The sequence below is a fragment of the Alligator mississippiensis genome, chromosome 7 (genome assembly GCF_030867095.1).
Source record: "Alligator mississippiensis isolate rAllMis1 chromosome 7, rAllMis1, whole genome shotgun sequence".
Lineage (NCBI taxonomy): Eukaryota > Metazoa > Chordata > Crocodylia > Alligatoridae > Alligator > Alligator mississippiensis.
In genome coordinates, this window is record NC_081830.1 from 16564511 (window position 1) to 16577497 (window position 12987).

Genomic DNA, 12987 nt, shown 5'->3' on the forward strand with positions numbered 1-12987 from the left:
ATACAATTTTTCTTTATAATATATAATGAAAAACATTGTCCTTTGGGAACCCATTTTTATAAGAAATCTCCTTTTCAACTGAAAATCATGTGGACCGCTAAAACAATCAAGTCAAGGAGAATTGTGGCCAGGAAAATGCTGTTTTTTTCTGACAGAGTCATTCCCTCTCCCTCCACAGGCATCCCAAAAGGCACTGTGAATGAGGATGTCCAATTGCACCGCTGTGACTGAGTTCCTGCTCCTGGGGTTCTCTGATGCCCTGGGATTGCAGATCTTGCACTTGGCCACTTTTCTAACAATATACCTGGCAGCCCTGATTGGCAATCTCCTTGTCATCACCCTCATAGCCTTGGACAGCCACCTCCACACCCCGATGTACTTCTTCCTCCTCAATCTGTCCATCCTCGACATCGGATCCATCTCTGTCATTGTCCCCAAGTCCATGGCCAATGCCATACTGAACACCAGGCTGATTTCCTATTCTGGATGTGTCACCCAAGTTTTTCTCATCCTGTTTTTCATTCCAGCAGACCTCTCCATCCTCACCATCATGGCTTACGACCGATACTTCGCCATCTGCAAACCACTGCACTATGTGACAGCCATGAACAGGAGAGCTTGTATGCTAATGGCAGCCATGGCCTGGAGTGCTGGTCTTCTGTTCTCTGCCCTGAACACGGGGAACACCTTTAGGCTGCCCTTCTGCCACTCCAACATTGTCAACCAGTTCTTCTGTGAAGTTCCCCAACTCCTTAGGATCTCTTTCTCAGAGGTGTTTACTAGTGAAATTCAGATTATTATCTTTGGTGCATGTTTAAGTGCTGGTTGCATTGTGTTTATATTTGTGTCTTATATTCAGATATTCACTACTGTACTGAGAATCCCCTCTGAGCAGGGCCGGCAAAAAGCAGTTTCCACCTGCCTTCCCCACCTCATTGTTGTCACCTTGCTGGTTAGCACTAGTATGATTGCTTATATGAAGCCCACATCTGGGTCCCCATCAGCTCTGGACCTCATGTTGTCTGTTCTCTATTCCATGATCCCACCAATGATGAATCCGGTCATCTACAGCATGAGAAACAAGGACATCAAAGCAGCTGTGTGGAAACTCGTGAGATGGAAGTGGTTTATTGTGACAAAGATGTCAGTTATTCTCCAGTGATTGTGGTTCCACTGAACATTTTTATAGAAACTGTGCTGTTTAAATACTAATCAACTCCACCGGTGTCAGTAGTGGAGTTTTTATAGAAACAATCAACTGTGTTATTCATACAGATCTAGTTAACTCATGTCATTTGTGTTTCATTAGGTTTACACCATTTTAAATAACCTCTCTATCTAATTTTCACCCTATATCTCACTGAACTAGTTAGTCTCTAAGATACCACTCTGTTCTCGGTAATCTTTTTGTATCTGTTAATTTTTATCTTTGATACTGATATTGTCATTTGTCAGTGCACTGTTGCAACAGTTTTTATGTACCTTAAATATTTATTAGATGCCTTGGTGGAGAATATCACTGGATCTTTGTCTTGTCTGGGTTAAACAGTTTTCTTGAGGTTTGATTTTTTGAGATCTGGAAGAAGGGTATGAGAAGGTTTAAAAGGGAGTGATAATTGTTTTTAGATAGTTGGAGTCAGTCATTACTCAGGTGCTGGGGCTTTCAGTCATGCTTTCCTTGTATGGGTTTTGCAAGAGTGATAATGGTTTTCTTTCCCACAATGCTGAAGAGATGGGAATGATTTCCTGTACGTGTGTACACACTAGATCTCCTGTGCATGTCATGACTGCAGTGATGCTGGATTTTGGCTGTCCTTGTATTCCACTATAGGGAACCTGTAGATGGGTAAACCTGGGGATTTAGACAGCTGATTTAAGTATATCAAGCCCAAATGATGTTCACGTTGCTAGTCCCTAAATCCTTTCAGGACCAGTAGCATCTCCTTTCACCTTCCCAACAAGCAGCCTATGCCAAGAATTTCAGTAATGCAAATAGTGTGGCTTTGTTTAGAATGGATGTGAAAGGAAACTCAGTAGAGACCCCAATCTGCTACTGTACAACTGTATTGTAATTGGGACTTGTATTCCTTGGGAGATCCGGCAAGGTATGAAATGTGTTTTTCTTTCAAATCAGAAAGAATAATCCACATTTCCCAGAATGCCACAGAGGACAGCATCCTCCAAAAGAAAATAAAAAGAATTAAAATATCAGCTCCAGTTAATTACTTCTGAGAGTTTAGGTAACTATCCAGAATTGACACCCAAAAGGAAATTTTGAAAAGTCTGAATCAGTTAGTCTGACTCCTACTGACTCCTACTGTTGAGCAATTTGAAGCTAGTTCAGGCAACGTGGAGTTCATACAAGAAACAGAAGCAAGGAGCAGTCTGCATCAAGCTGAAAGGCAGAGAGGTGGAACAATCTCCTTCCTCGGTGTGTCTTAAGACTGGGCTAGACCAAGCCATGGTTGGCATGATCCAACTGGAGACAGTCTTTCTTTGACTGCAGGTATAGGGATTTGTCTGACCCAGGGTGGTGGGGCAAGTCACTCTAGCTCATGATCTTGGGGCTTTAGTTTGAGCAGGAGCTTTGGCATATCATTCAAAATCCGCAACCTTGATTTCAGCCAACACCCGATGCTGGACTAGATGACACCCTGAAGTCCCATCCATCCCTAATTTTCTATGCTTCTATCATTATATGAGAGGAGTGGTGTTGTAAAACTCTGAGGGATGTTTTCCCTGTAGTTAACGCTGCTCTAAACAATTGACTAATCTTAGACTCATAGAAAATTAGGGGTGGAACGGACCTCAGGAGATCACCTTGTCCAACACACTCCTCAAAGCAGGGCTGCTCTAAACTTGATCATGTCACTCATCACTTTTTTACATCTGGGTGTTCAAAACCTCCAAGGATGGAGCTTCCACCACCACTCTGGTTAGCCTGTTCCAGTGCTTTACCACCCTCCTGATAAGATTTTTTTTTCCTAATATCTAAACTGAACTCGAGTCCATTGCTTCTTCTTCAATCATCTGCTAACATGGAGAACAATAGCGCTCCGTCCTCTTTGTAACCACCCTTGAGGGAGTTGCAGGCTGCTATTAAACATCATCTTGGTCTTCTCTTCACCAAACTAAATAAGCCCAGTTCCTTCAGGCTCTCCTCATAACTCATGTAACCTGACCCCTTAACCATTTTTCCTGCCCTCCAGTAGACTCTCTCCAGTCTGTCTGCATCCTTTCAGTAGTGGGAGGCCCAAAGCTGGACACAGTACTACATATGTGCTCTAACCAGTGCCAATCATGGGGGAAGAATCACTTCATTTGATCTTCTGGTTATGCTCCTGCTAATGCAGCACAATTGCCATTGGCCTTCTATGCACCAAGGGCACAGCATTGGCTCATATTCACCTTCTGATCCACTTTAACCCCTAGGTCCTGCTACTTAGCCAGTCAGTCCCAGTCTGTACCACTGCATAGGATTGTTCCATGCTACATGCAGGATTTTGTGCTTGTTGTTAATGAACCTCATGAGATTGCATTTGGTCCAATCGTCCAATTTGTCGAGGTCCCTCTGAATCATAGCCCTGCCCTCAAGCATATCTATTACTGCCCCCAGCTTGGTGTCATCTGCAGACTTGCTGAAGGTGCGCGGTATGCCATCTTCCCAGTTGTCGACAATGATATTGAAAATAAACTGGTTCTGGACCCAACCCCTGTAGCCACTTCACTTGATACTGGCTGCCAGATAGACATGGAGGAAGGGGTGGGGGGTGGGGGGAAACCTGGTTCTTACCTATCTAACCATGAGCTGAAATTCCTTCCTGATCCCAAGTATAGGGTTTTGTCTGACCTGAAGTGGTGGGGCAGACTCTCTAGCTCATGATCTTGGGGGTTTAGTCTGAGAGGAGCTTTGACATATCAGTCAAAATCCCCAACCTTGATTTCAGTTAACACCAAATGCTTTTAAAGGTAGAAGAAAGCCTCCACCCCATGACACATGTAGCAAAAGGAGTGGGGCGAAAATCCTTCCTGATCCCGGGCAGAAAACAGCAAAGACCAGAGGAATTGGAAATAACCAGAGACGAACATGGATGTAGCGATTCCTAGATCATGCCTGACCAATGCTAATCCATCCCCTTGAACACCTCCAAAGATGGAGATTGTACAACATCCCTAATCAGTGTAGTCCACTGCCCCATTGGTCCATCAGTGAAGACGTTCTCCTGATAAGAAATCTGAACCTACTTTATATGTGTTTTGGATTTTCTCTCTTCTCCCCGTCTCTGCTCCCCTATGTCCTTCTTCCCTCTGGCCCTTGCTCCCATTGCTTCAGACCTCCGATGTTAACATGTATGTGGAAATCATTCCACTTTTCCCCCAAACTAAGGTCAGTATGTGTCAGCCTCGTTTGCTCATCCACCACATGCTACCATGTCATTGCTCCCTCTTTTTCTACCCATGCACCCACCTTTCCTGGTGTGCTCTCCCCCATTCAGTACTTAGGAAGAAAGAGCAGACAGGTCTCTAAAGAGGAACAGCATCTTGCTTCCTAGGGAAGTCTTAGTTAGAGTCCAAACCTGGAAGCTGAGCAGGGGATGGGCCCATGTACAAGAAAGAGCAAACAGAACTGTAAATAGGAACACCATTTGGCTCCATGGGAAAGTCGTAGTTCGTCTGTCATTTATCACACTTGCCTTAAGCGTGGGACTGTTCCCCAGTCAGTTGCTCAGTTTGGATTTGTATAAAAAAGTAGGACCGGAAGCAGCATCTGGAGGTCCAGCCTCCTGCTCAGGGCACGATCTCACCTATCCAAACTATCACATATGCAAATGTGTTTATACTTGTTCAAAAACTGTGCAGTCACCCCATCACATTATATTGCCCACAAGCAATATTGCCTACACCAAGCTATATTGCCCATAAACACTAAATCTACTACAATCTGCTGCAGGTAAAAGAAGGAGACAAATCCTGTCAGTGCCGTGCTCCTGCAAATGTTTTTAAACACATTCAGGATATACAAAGAAGGCAGCTAGCCCCCCCGCCCCCCAGATACAGAGAAACGACACTCCTTCCCCCGCAAGTCTCTACCCATGTGTCTGTACAGGAAACTTCCTTCCGGCTCCCAAATGTGGTGATTTCCAGGTCCCTGGGGGGACAGAGAAAACCCTTTACCCCTGGCTGCAGCCAACCCCCAGTGCTGCTGTGGCTTGCAGATTTGTTGGGAGATGGGGGTCCTGAAACCGTTAGGAACAGAAGGGGGAAAATTACTTCTGTCCCACGTTGCTACTAGCAAAGCCTAGACACATTGGCCCACTGATAGACGCAGCCTGATATAAGCACAGCAAGATCCTCTGACATGTGGTCAGCAGTAGGTCCAATGAGACACTCTGGACAGTCCTTCTGGCTTCAATATCTGTGAATCCAGCGTGTTTGCCCATGGACTCTGCTTCTGAGCTGTGCAGGGCTCTAGGGAAACAGTTCCACAAGACCTCCCAACATATCCATAGACAACTCACTGACTGCGACTTCAGTCCCTCCATTGCAGTACAGCTGCAAGTCACCTGCATGCCCAGCTCTTCTTCAGGGACTCATCGTTTTGGATCAACTCCTCTCAGTTCTTCTGCAGAGTGAGGAGTGCACGCTCCCGAGAAACCTGCACCCATGGCATCTAGATAGCACAGTGATGGGGGGACAAGAGATTAGAGGCAGGTGTAGATGGTCATCAATCAAACTGCCCTGGCATTCAAGGATTTGACATAGGAAACTGAAGACAAAACCATTAAAATGAGTGAAGTAAGTAATATATTCTATTCCATAATGTTTGGGTTTTAATAGAGAGGATCTTTTAGAAAAAATATAATGAATTATAATTAAAATTATTTCAGAACTTTATTCTCCATTTAATAATATTCCTACAGTTGTTAGAAAAAGTAAGCATAGAAGTATTCGCATGAATAATAGCAGATTTCTGTCCTGAAATGTTTACCATTATTACGGTAATGTAACTGAGCTGGGAACCAGGACAGCAGCCCAAGGCGCTGCCTTTGTGGAGGGGGGAAATAGCCATGACCACAGGTTGGCAGCATGGCAGGCAGAGCTGCCCTGTGCATCACAACCTGCCCTGGGCTTGGAGCTGCCCTGCTAGTATGTCTCCCCCTTTATCTGTAACCCCTGAAGTGCCAAGAGTCATCTAGTTTGCTGGCCACTGAAGATTTTCAGACTAAACTCATAAAGAAAAGGTCAAATATCTTTGAAATACATGACTTACAAAATATAGAGACCATGCAGGGATGTTGACAGCCCACACTTATATATATTGCTGAGACTTGAAGCCAGTTTGAACACACAGCCTTGTGCACATCCTGCCAGCCATTTGATTGCAATCTTTCCAGATGACTTAGACCATAAGATGCTGGCTGTGTCTAGGCTCTATGTCCCTAGGAAAATGGAAATACTATGGGATGACATTTTTGATTTCATAATTTAGTGCTCAGCTGCCCATGGGTAACATTCAGGCACATACATTGATGAAATGATAGGATCTGGGGTTGTAATTATTCCCTTTTCCCACATCACATGGACTTGCAATGGACCTGCACCTCACATGAACGGACATGGCCCCTTGGACTAGAAAGAAGCTGGAGCGGTTTATGTCAGTGTGACAGTGTGCTGACACCTCCTCCACTTTCACAGATTTGGGAAATGTCACTGCCACTCACTAGTGCTCATAGAAGGTGTCTGCAAAAGCTCTGATAAAATACTTTAGCTGTTTTTTGGCTGCAATGCCTCTATAATCAATTTTTTTTAAAGTATCATGAAAAATATTGTCACTTTGGGAACCCTGATTTTTATCACATAACTCCTTTTGAACTGAAAATAAAGCAGACCTCTAAAAAAATCAAGTCATAGAAAACTATGGATAAGAAATATGGTTTTTTTTGTCTTTCTTCCTCTTGTCCTGACACAGTCATTCCCTTTCCCTCCACAGGTATCCCAAAAGCACTGTGAATGAGGATGTCCAATTGCACTGCTGTGACTGAGTTCCTACTCCTGGGGTTCTCCGATGCCCTGGGATTGCAGATCTTGCACTTGGCCACTTTTCTAATAATATACCTGGCAGCCCTGATTGGCAATCTCCTTGTTATCATGCTCATAGCTTTTGACAGCCACCTCCACACCCCGATTTACTTCTTCCTCTTCAATCTGTCCATCCTTGACATCGGATCCATCTCCGTCATTGTCCCCAAATCCATGGCCAATGCAATACTGAACACCAGGGTGATTTCCTATTCTGGATGTGTCACCCAAGTTTTTTTTGTCGCCTTTTTCATTCCAGCAGACCTCGCCATCCTCACTGTCATGGCTTATGACCGATAAATCGCCATCTGCAAACCACTGCACTATGCAACAGTGATGAACAAGAGAGTTTGTCCACAAATGGTAGCTATGGCCTGGAGCACTGCTCTTCTGTACTCTGCCCTGCACACGGGGAACACGTTTAGGCTGCCCTTCTGCCACTCCAACATCGTCAACCAGTTCTTCTGTGAAGTCCCCCAGCTGCTTAGGATCTCTGGCTCGGAGGTGTTTACTAGTGAAATTCAGATTATTATCTTTGCTGCATGTTTAGGTCTTGGTTGCATTGTGTTTATATTTGTGTCTTATATTCAAATATTCACTACTGTACTGAGAATGCCTTCTGAGCAGGGCCAGCATAAAGCAGTTTCCACCTGCCTTCCCCACCTCATTGTTGTCACCTTGCTGGGTAGCACTGGGATGATTGCCCATATGAAGCCCACATCTGGGTCCCCATCAGCTCTGGACCTCGTGGTGTCTGTTCTCTATTCCATGATCCCACCAATGATGAATCCGGTCATCTACAGCATGAGAAACAAGGACATCAAAGCAGCTCTGTGGAAACTGGTGAGATGGAAGTGGTTTATTGTGACGAAGATGTCACTTATTCTCCAGGGATTGTGGTTCCACTGAACATCTTTATAGAAACAACCAACTGTGTTATTAATACAAATTAATTCCACCGATTCCCATTTGGTACTTTAGCACTACACTATTTAAAATAATCTCTGTATTTAATTTGAAGCTTATGTTTCCTTGAATTAGTTAGTCTCTAAGATGGTACTCTGCCCTAGCTACTGTCTTGGTGTCTGTTGAAATTCAGCTTTGATGCTGATAGTGTCATTTGTTACTGCACTATTGCAACACCTTGTACATACCTTCTATATCTCAAAAAATCCCTCTTGGAGAATATCGTGAGATCTTTCTCCTTTCTGTGTTACAATATTTTCTTGAGGTTCGCCTATCTGAGATTTGGAAGGAGGGTAGGAGAATGTTTAAAGGGAAGTGTTAATAGTTTTTAGATAGGAGGTGTCAGTGAGCACTCTGGTGCTGGGAGTCTTAATCATGATTTCATCATGCAAAACTTGTACAAGTTTTGCAAGGGAGCTAATGGTTTCTTCCACACCAAGCTGAAGGGTTGGAAATGATTTCTTCTAAGTTTCTACTCACTTGAGCTTCTATACAAATCATGACTGTCGTGATGCTGGATTTAGGTTGTCCTTCTATTTCACCACCTGGAAACAGTAGATAGGTGAGTCTGGGGATTTTGGAAGGTGAGTTAACTATGTCAAGCCAAAATGGCTTTCGAGCCACCAGTCCCTCAATCCATTATCCCTTCCAACAAGCAGCCTATCCTATGAAGTCCAATAATTCCAGGAGCGTGGCCTTTCTTAGAAATGATGAAGCAGCAAACTCGGTGGAGACCAGAATCTGGTACTGTACAACTACGTGGAAATTGGGATTGCTGTTCCACCCCAAATCTTGCAAAATATGAATTGTGTTTCCCTTTCAAATCAGATAGAATAATCAACATTCCCCAGTGAAAAAAGAGTTTCTAACAAGAAAAAGGAGAAGAAAAAGTTTCTTCTCCAAGAAAATACTGCTAGCAATTTAGAAAACTGTCCAGAATTGACTCTCAAAAGGGCAATTTTCAGAGTAAGGAATTGGATTGTTTTGACTGATATGGACACACAGTTTCCTAGTAGCTAGGGTCAGGAGGGACCTGAACAGATCATCTAGCCTGACCCCCTGCCACTGGCAGGAATGGATGCTGGGTTCACAAGACCCCAGACAGGTGATCATCCAACCTCCTCTTGAATTTGCCCAAGGTAGGGGCGAGGACCACTTCCCTGGGAAGTTGGCTCCAGATTGTGACCACCCTTCTGATCTCCAACCTAAACCCATTTTCCATCCGCTTATTACTATTGTTCCTCGTCAGGCCAGGTGGTGCTGGGGAGAAAAGGGCTCTACTTATTTGCTGTTGATCCCCCCTGATGAGATTGTAGGCAGCCACCAGGTCCCCCCTCATCCTCCTTTTGCCGAGGCTGAACAAGTTGAAGAGGTTCAGGTCCCTCAGCCTGTCCTCATAGGGCCTGTTCTGCTGCCCTCTCACCAAGTGGGTGGCTCTCCTCTGAAACCTCTCCAGGCTGTCCTGAAGTGTAGTGCCCAGTACTGGACGCAGTACTCCACCTGTGGCCTGACCAAAGTCGCATAGAGGGGGAGTATCACCTCTCTGGACCGGCTTGAGATGCACCTTTGGATGCATGACAAGGTCTGTCTGGCCTTGCTGGCTGTGGTCTGGCATTGGCAACTCATGTTCATATTGGAGTCAATAATGACTCCGAGATCCCTTTCCACCTCTGTGCTTTCAAGAAGGGAGCTCCCCAGCCTGTATGTAAGCTGTGGACTCCTCCTCCCGAGGTGCAGCACCCTGCATTTGTCTCCGTTGTGCCCCATCCTATTCTCGTCTGCCCATTTCTGTCATCTGTCTAAATCTAGTTGCAGCCTCTCTCTCCCTTCGAGTGTGTTCACCTCACCCCCCATCTTAGTGTCATCAGCAAACTTGCACAGTGTGCTTTCCACCCCCTCGTCCAATTTGGGCAATTTGCAGCTAGTTCAGGCAAAGTAGTTTACATACAAGAAATAGAAGAAAGGAAACTCCTATCGAGAGCTGAAATGGAGAGAGGCTGTGGAATTGCCATTCTTGAAGGTTTCTAACACCTAGATGAACAAAGTCATGGTTGGCACGATCTAATTGGAGATGGTCCTTCTTTCAGCAAGGGGTTGAACTAGAAGACCTCCTCAACGTCCTTCCAAGCGTAATTTTCTACGTTGTCCTTCTATGCACCTGTCTTTACTGAACCTCATGATATTTCTTTTGGTCCAATCCTCCAGTTTGTCGAGGTGTCTCTGAATCCTTGCCTACCCTCCAGCATATTTACTACTCCCCTCAGCTTGGTGTCACCTTCAAACTTGATGAGGAGTGACTCCATCACATCTTTCATGTCTTTGATGAAAATATTGAAATAGGCCCCAGGCCCAACCCTAGGGACAGTCCACTGGATATCACCTGCCACCTAGACAGTGACCCATTGATTACTACTGTCTGAGCTGAACCAATCAGCCATTTTCAATCCACCTCACAGTCCATTCAACCCATACTTCCTTGGCTTGCTTGTAACAATATTGTTGGAGACTGTATCCAAAGTCTTGCCGAAGTCCAGGTACAGAGCATTCAGAGCTCTCCCTACATCCATAGGGGCAGTCATCTCTTCCATCAGGTTGGTCAGGCATGACTTGCCCTTAGTGACTCCATGCTGACTGTTCCTCATTACCTTTGTCTCCTCCAAGTGCTTACAAACAGATTCCTTGAGGACCTGCTCCATGATTTCTCCAGGGATGAGGTGAGGACAACTGTTCTGTAGTTCCCCAGATCCTTCTTCTTCCCTTTCTTAAAGATGGGCACTATACTTGCCCTTTTCCAAATATCCAGGACTAAAACCCAAAAAGAAACTTAAAAGAAGTGGAAATGTGGACAAATGGCAAGGGAGGAGGATAAGAGTATTACTCTGGCCAGCTGGGCTGAAATCAGGAAGGGCAAAGTGCTGTTGGAGTTGCAGGTAGCCAGGGATGAGGAAGGCAACAGGAAGATTTTTGACAAGTATGTCAGCAACAAGAGGAAGATCAGGGAAAGCGTTGGTGCCCTTTGAGTGGTGGAAGCAACTTAGTGACCAATGATGGGGAAATGGCTGAAGTGCTCAATGCCTTTTTTGACTTCAGTCTTCACAGGCAAGGTCAGCTCCCAGACTGTTGCACTCGGCAGCACATTTTGGGGAGAAGATGAGCAGCCAATACTGGGAAAAGTTCGCTGGACCTGTACAAGTCCATGGGGCCAGAAACAAATGCACCTGATGGTGCGGAGGGGGTTGGCTGATGTGCAGAGCTGTGCAAAGACACATGCTTCCTTGGGTATTTGAATGGAGAGGTGGTGGTCCTAAACATGTAGTTGTAGAAAGCGCCCAAACCGCAGGTGTTGGAAGCTGGAGAAGGAGACAGCCCTCCTGAGTTCCCCTACAATCAGAGAAAAATAGAGCTAGAAGGGACCCCTGGATGTCATCTACTCCAACCCTGTGCTTGAAGAAGGACCATCGCTATCCACAGCCAAACCCTGTCTAAATTTTTACTAAAAGTGCACAGGCAACCCCCTTCCATTGGAGGATGGGAAACCCTCCCATGGTCCTCCCCATTTGACCATAAATTGAAATTCCTCACTGATGCCAAATACAGGGATTCATCTGACCCTGAGTGGAGGGTCCTGATACCCAATCTAAACCTACTTTACCAGTGTTAAAGGGGATTCACTCTCTTTTCCCCTTCTCTTCTCCCCTCTGTCTTGCTTCCCCCAGCCCTTGCCCCCATGCCTTCAGACCTCCCATAGTAACATGTAAGTGGACATCATCCCACCTTTCCCCCCAGTTCCAGTCATTACGTGTCACCCTCATCTGCTCGTCTATCACATGCTGCCATGCCATTGTACCCTCCTTTTCCACACCTGCATCCTCCTGGGCTTGTGAGCTGCCCTCCATTGCAGTCCTTAGGAAGAAAAAGCAAAGAGAACTGGGAAGATGAACACCATCTCACTCCCAGGAGAAGTCTTAGTTAGAGTCCAAAATGGACAGTAGACCAGGGGATGGTCCCATGTACAAGTCAAATGTGAGGAATCACAGAGTAGCACAAACGTAGGACTGGAAGCAGCTGTGGAGGGAGGTCCAGCCTCCTGCTCAAGGCAGCATCTTCCCTATCCAAACTATCAGATATGTAACCTTATTTAAACTGGTTTTAAAACCATGCAGTCTCCCTGTCACACCACTACAAGGTATATTGCCCACAGACACTAAAACCACTGAAATCTGCCACAGGTAAAAGAGGGAGATGAAGACTTTCCATGTCCTGCTGCTTCAAGGGGTTTAAAACACCTTCAGGGGATGCACGTAAGGCAGCCATGCCCTGTAGTACAGAGCAAGGACCCCCATCTCCCCTTAAGTCTCCACAAATCTGACTCTGCAGTAAAATTCCCTCCTGCTCCCAAACGTGGTGACTGGCATGACTATGAGTGGCCCAGGGGCAGGGAGGGTAGACCTTTTAGGTGTGGCTAAATACTGCCAATTAGCAGCCAGTACTGACTGCTTGTGAGAAAAGCAGGGTGGTGGGGTGAGGTGAAGCCTGACATTTGTAGCAATGGGAGGAAGGAAAAATCCTTACCAGCCCCATGCAGCTATTAGCAAAGCCCAGAAACATTGGCCCACTGATAGACACGGCCTAAGTTAGAAGCCAGAGTGAAATCCTCTGACGTGTGATCAGCAATAGGTCAAATGAGAGAATCATGACAGTCCTTCTTGGCTTCAAAATTTCAGATTTCATAGACATTCGGGCTGGAAGGGACCTTGTCAGATCATTGGGTCCAGCCCCCTGCTCAAGGGGCAAAGGTAGGGGCAAAGGATCCCAGAATGAGAAGCATCCAAATGTTTCTTAAAAGTGTTCAAAGCTGGTGCTTGCACCACCTCGGGGGCAGTCTATTCCAGTGACTCGGTGAATCCATGTCTAATCAGTGAATCCAGGGGTGTTTGTCCC

The 12987-nt window shown here is 45.6% G+C and overlaps 1 protein-coding gene across 1 annotated transcript; it reads left to right on the plus strand.

The window, feature by feature from the left end:
- Positions 1–205: 205 nt before the first annotated feature.
- LOC132251869 (olfactory receptor 14A16-like) lies at positions 206–1162 on the plus strand. The gene has a single exon (XM_059731788.1). The coding sequence runs from the start codon at positions 206–208 to the stop codon at positions 1160–1162; it is 957 nt and encodes a 318-aa protein (XP_059587771.1).
- Positions 1163–12987: the final 11825 nt, after the last annotated feature.

Excerpts from the sequence above, each read along its gene's own strand:
- LOC132251869 (XM_059731788.1), top strand. The coding sequence starts at position 206 with ATGTCCAATTGCACCGCTGTGACTGAGTTCCTGCTCCTGGGGTTCTCT.